We start from the raw sequence: 6,000 nt of genomic DNA, 5'->3' as shown, positions 1-6,000 counted from the left end.
CAGATTGCTCCCATTTGCTGCTGTTGGGGATATCCACATGAACGGCTCCCAGAGCTGCTCTTCTGTGAGCTCCGAGGAGGGGAGCCGCCCGCAGAGGGGGCGCGCTACGGACGGGCAGCTACTGGCGCCGGTCGGGGGCTGCACCGGCGTACCACACGTGTGTCCCCTACTCCATGACAGACTTCCAGCCCGGATCACAGCCTGGCTCTTTCAACTGGCCATGTAACACTGGCAAACCAACGGAGCAATTTATTATTTTTACTATATATATATATATGTGTATGTATGTATGTAATATGTATATATCTTGTTGATTCACAGCATTTCAAACTCACATTATAAAGTTTGCAAATTACTATGAGCTATTCTAACGTGAAAAAGCTGTCTGATTTCACACGATATTGGCCTTATGATAATGCAAGCATTGCTCTATCAGAGTATTTATTAGAGCACATGAAAATTTTATTGCTCAACTTCATTTGTGTGGTGTCTTGGTTACAACAGCCACAGAATTTATGGAGAAAATAAATAGCTTTGACACCCTCAGTTAACTTCTTAAGGTAATCCACTGATGAGTAAGGTTGTAGAGCAATCATGTAACCCCTCTTCTCAGCCTTGAAGATGGTAATCCAGCTTGTACCTTCTGAGTCAACCTCAACAAAAATACAGTTTTCTGCTGAGCAGTTTAAAAAAAAAAAAAGATCAAGGAACAAACATGACTTCGCACTGCAGTGACTGTTATAAACAAGAATCTCTAAAGCATTGCAATTCAAAATATTGTATTATACAGGGAAAAAAAAAAATTGCCCTGTTCAGGAATACATCATGGAAAGATTGAAATTCAGTCTTTTTTTTTTTTTACCAGTATTTGGTTGTTCTCACATCTTGCTGCTTTGGCGGCTCTACATAAACTGTATCTGTGAAGCAGAGATTACATATTAATGCCCCTTACACAACACAAGTGTTTTACAATTATCAATCTATTCCACTGCCTTGTTACTTGCAAGTTAATACTACAGGTTTTGGGACTTGAAAAAATCCCCAAAGAACATTAAGACCAACCCATCTGGATGATACGAGAACACAGTTTCTTCAACTTGAATGATCTCTTGTCCTTGCCTTTTTCACTTCCCCACCACCTGATCCTTCAGAAAGCTTTCACCGCTGCACTAGTCACTATGACTAAACCAAGTATCCAGCTAATGTCATAGAAAATCTAAATTCTACATTATCTTCAGCACTCTCATTTTCTTAATATTGACATAGTGAGAAGTGAGCCACTAAACCTATGATCTTTAATTTCTTCCTTGCTTCCTACATTTGCACGACCTCACCAGCATCTGAATTTGCTTCCTCGCCAGCAAAAGCTGCTGCCCTCGACTGAGGAACCCGTCACTTTCAAATACAGAAATGCAGCCCTTCGTGAAGCATTTGGTGGCTTTCACCAAGACTAAGGTTTCAGTGTGATCTCAAGATTAAAGAAAACAGTTCACCTGAGTTTCAGAAACAGGTGCAAAAGGATTTGTTGGCCTTAGACCAGGCTGCGTATACATCATTGACTGGGGTGCCATCAAAGGAGCAGCTCCAATCTGAGGAGGTACCTGTTAGAAAAACAAGAAACCCACAAAAGATATATATAAAATTCAAACTAATTCGAGAAGATACATCCTTTTGCACTGAAAAAAAACAAGAAAAAAATAAGGCCAAGTGCAAGGTCCTGCACCTGGGTCAGAACAAACCCAAGCACAGATACGGGGTGGGTGATGAGTGGATTGAGAGCAGCCCAGCGGGGAAGGGCTTGGGGGTACTGGTGGATGGAAAACTGCGTATGAGCCAGCAACGTGCGCTCGCAGCCCAGAAAGCCAATCGCATCCTGGCCTGCATCCAGAGCAGCGTGGCCAGCAGGTCGAGGGAGGGGATTCTGCCCCTCTGCTCTGCTCAGACCCCACCTGCAGGGCTGTGCCCAGCTCTGGGGCCCCCAGCACAAGACAGACGTGGACCTGCTCGAGCGGGTCCAGAGGAGGCCATGAAGACGGGGCATATGATTCTATGAAAGTAAGCATATACACACACACATAGAAAAGTCAAAGCTTTTACAAAACCTGCTGTATAAAGTTTAAGAGTAATCTCTTCCAATGCACAGCATGAAAAAGCTGTCAGATTTCACACACTACTGACCTTATGAAACAACACATATGAGCTGCAGGATGATTTGAGCATAGTAACACCTGCCATGAAACCCACTGGAGGGGACAACTAAGTTCTTCAGGAATACAAGACAATCACATTTCTTACCATTCCATATACAGGCACTTGAGGTGTGGTCAACGGGTACGTGATAGGAGCAGGTACCTTCAACCAAGAAAATTTTAATGCATTTTAGATTAGCTCATGCATGCTAGTAATATATAACTGTGAAAAATAAGTATTTTTCAATACTTAAATTAACCAACATATTTACAAGAAATTGACTTACATATCCAGGATAGTGTACTCCATTCTGGCACAGCAAAAGGAGTAAGGACAGAAAATTATTTAAGAGGTATTCAAACTGGAAATTCTAACTGAGGGATGGATTTGAGTCCAGCACCATAACTGCCTGTAACTATGCTCTACTCATTTATTAAAACAATAAAAGTGGGAGGAAAAAGGGTGTGAGGACAGTAACATGAGTAACTATGACTGTTAACTTGGGTAGGCTCCCTGCCTGGAAAGTTATCACTAGTAAGACTTATGGCAGAAATAGAAATTTTACTGAATCCAGCCAGATTTGAGCATATTGCTTGCACAAACATTTGTGAGAGAAGCTTTTAGAGGGCATGGCATGCAATATTCCTTCTTCCTCCCACTATGTGTGAGAAGGGCATAGAAAAAAAAAAAACCCCACCGAGAAAGCCATTGACCATTCAGCTTAAGAAACAAACAGCAATAGATGTTTGGTCAGGTAAATGTTGCTCACACACTGATTTCTGATGTCTGCAACATATCCCAATAGGAAAAAAGAAAAATGAAGAGCATCTTAAGCCAGTAATAACTTGTATCAGGTTATGTTCACAGGCACAGTGATGCATGCACTTCATATTGCCATGCATTGTTAAGTAGCACTGACGACATTAAAAATGGAGTGCTAGTTAAAATACTTCACTATGAAAGAGTATGCAGACTATACGTGAATGGGAGGGTTAGTACTCTGAATGCCACAGACCAAGCCAGGACGGTTAGACCTTTCCAGTACTGGGGCACTGGTTTTAAAGATGCTCTTAGCTGAGCTAGTTCTTTGCATCATTAATTGTTGGAATTCCAAGCAAATGAGTGAGCAGATACCTGGCATAAAGCACTCAAGTATTAAGAGAGAGAGTATTAAAAGTATTAAACACGAACACATGAAATAAAAACACACAACCCAAATCCATAGTGATCAACGTGTGCTAAGATGCCCTCTATCTTTTAAATATAAAAATGCATCAGCACTCTAACAGCGTGTTCTAGAGCACCAAGAGGGGATAAAAAGATTTATGTGAGACTTCTGGGACCATAAAAAGTGCCACACAACTGAGACACCCTCTCATCTGAATTTGAGTTTTAAGTTCAATACTGGATTTAATGTTCTGTTCAACTTTTGATAATTTTGAATGAGCATACTCACATAAGATGGGGAAAACAGGCATTACAGGCAATGCTATTCTTATTGGAAAATAAAGCCAGACCGCAGTCCAAAATTCATAGCAAATGTGGCAGTTACCCTAGTTGTACATATAGCAGAGATGAACATTCTACTTCCCTCTAAGGCAGCTATATTTCAGAAGTGGTTTGTATTTGTATGAATATATATGAATTGAAGATACTTGAAAAATCTCTTTTAGAAGCACAGAGGAAGTCAGTTGCCTACAACATCCTCCCAAGAAATGAAAATTCTTCATTTAAATAACTATAAAACTTCCACTTAACATTTTGTACTGTGTTAAAAATATGAAGTTGCTGTTGGGCATTATCAAAAGTCCATAGTGCTGCTTGACCTGATAACTAAGGTACCTTGCAGGGGTTGCAGCAGTGCTTCATGTGATAAAGCTGAAAAAGGAGCAAAAACTGGAAGGAACAGCAGTTTTGCCCTCAAAACACATTCCTAGGATTCTTAAAGGTGCGTGCGTGTGTGTGTGCGCACTCGTGCAGGAGGGAGAGGGAGATGAGAGCATCTCAAACATGCACATCACACATTTTCTGGTTTGGGGTCATCTGTTTGAATTAAAAAAAAAACTTATGAACTGAGATAAATAAAATCAGCCTTTCACTTGAAAGGCTTTAACGGACAAGTTTTACAGTAAAAGGAAATAAAGCATACTACAGTCTCTACCTCATTCAGTTTGAGCAGTGAGCCTATACGCATTGCTCCCTGTCCCCAGCCTCGCCCTAAACAGCCTTGGCTATTCTTTTAAAGTTAATTCAAGCAGGGAAGTAGCATTTACTAGAATGAAGCGTGATGTCAATAGTACAGAAATTACCATATGTGGAATAGCGGGTAAGGGACTAGGGTTCCATGTGGTTGATGTGCTTGTTTTTGCTTGCCAGTTTGTTCCACCAGTAAGTTTTTTCTCTGTGGGCTGGGTCCACTGCATATCCGATCTAAAAAGAAACCATGGTATTAGTTTTCACAGACAGTCAACAGCTAGAGCAGCAACAACATAATGGAAAGCCAAAACGTGCCTTAATACACGTACACAGCTGAAATCTGCGGGTGGAAGAACTTTCAGTAACTACTTATATATCTCTGTTCCAGTAAGGATGAGTCCGGGGGTTCTGTTTCATGTCATCATTACTGCACTGCACAGCATAACGATTAACTGGGGTTTTATGTAATTGCAAGATCTTTTATGGTGCTTCATGAATCTACTTCAATAAAAATACAGCAATTGCAACGCTAAAGTGGATTACTTCAAAAGTTAAGGCTGACTGTTTTATGGTGACTAACCACAGACTCACTATTTCAGTGATGTTCTTGGTACCAGATTACTTTCAAGAGTTGAGACTCTTGCCATGTTAGTGCTGGTAAACTGTGCCAGAGACTACCAAATGGTCATGTCAGTATTATATGTACATATATGTACTTACTTTTTGGATGGAGTCCCTCCAAAGCCAAGATCTGGGGGGAAAGAGAAACAGACAAAATCCCTAAGTATTTTTAATTTGGGGTGCGGAGGGAAAGGTTGTTTTGTTTTCAGCAACAAATGGGAAAGTTAGTTTAAAAGCTTCACACTTACTTCCCACTAGATTAGCAAGTGAAGAATCGAGGTCATTTGCCAAAATTTTCCCGCTTTGCTGGTTGGCTAAAGTGGCTCTTTGACTCTGTGGGGGTACTGTGGGTTGCAATACATCATCTAGAAAGTTGAAAGCTAAACCAAGAACATAAAAGCAACTGTTAACAAAACAGTTACACCACGTTTAATAAGAGACATCCATAAGCCAGGGAGGTATTTTCTTCACAGATCACTAAGTAGTTTGACTATTTATATTGGGAGGTTCAACCCACTGGAAGTGTTTAAGGCTTAGACTGAAGCATAGTTTAACCTCTATTTTTTTGTGGAATACTATGTCTTTTCCAACCTTAATGATTCTATGATTCTATATTGTAGCTACTAATCTCGTAGAATCTTTAATTTTACTTCAGCAGTAACTGATGGTATTTTTAACTTAAGATGAATCTCCTCTAAAACGGAAGAAAGTTGTTACTGACAGTTTCAAAGGGTTCTTGTAACAGTATAGCAGTAATTTCACGATACTGCAGGTATCCTGAATGTACACAAGAGTTCCTTTGCTATACGTTCACAAGGACTGTGAATAAGTAGCAAAATAGCACCAAGATCGTAATTCAGCTATTCAGGCAACACACACACACAACTAGTTTTGCATTTTTAGAAGTACAATGCCTCTCAATGAAGCTAGAGGGACCTCATTATCGTGTATCAAGAGAAAACACTGAAGTCATAAGCACTGAGAACAGATTAA

The 6,000-nt window shown here is 40.3% G+C and overlaps 1 protein-coding gene across 1 annotated transcript in view; it reads right to left on the bottom strand.

Moving 5' to 3' along the window:
• Positions 1–1,117: 1,117 nt before the first annotated feature.
• The window catches only part of LOC104342692 (phosphatidylinositol-binding clathrin assembly protein), a 28,275-nt gene continuing 23,392 nt past the window's right edge, over positions 1,118–6,000 (bottom strand). Inside the window, exons 16-21 of the mRNA XM_086469783.1 lie at positions 5,256–5,372; positions 5,107–5,137; positions 4,500–4,620; positions 2,477–2,500; positions 2,296–2,352; positions 1,118–1,601 (exon numbers count right to left, since the gene is read on the bottom strand). Coding sequence (XP_086325909.1) covers positions 1,476–1,601; positions 2,296–2,352; positions 2,477–2,500; positions 4,500–4,620; positions 5,107–5,137; positions 5,256–5,372 — 476 coding nt within the window. The 3' untranslated portion in view covers positions 1,118–1,475. The remainder of the gene's footprint in view (positions 1,602–2,295; positions 2,353–2,476; positions 2,501–4,499; positions 4,621–5,106; positions 5,138–5,255; positions 5,373–6,000) is intronic.

Source organism: Leptosomus discolor, chromosome 9 (assembly GCF_034619465.1).
Source record: "Leptosomus discolor isolate bLepDis1 chromosome 9, bLepDis1.hap2, whole genome shotgun sequence".
NCBI lineage: Eukaryota > Metazoa > Chordata > Aves > Leptosomiformes > Leptosomidae > Leptosomus > Leptosomus discolor.
Note: the sequence above shows the minus strand (reverse complement) of the source record. Positions and strands in the feature narration are given on the sequence as shown.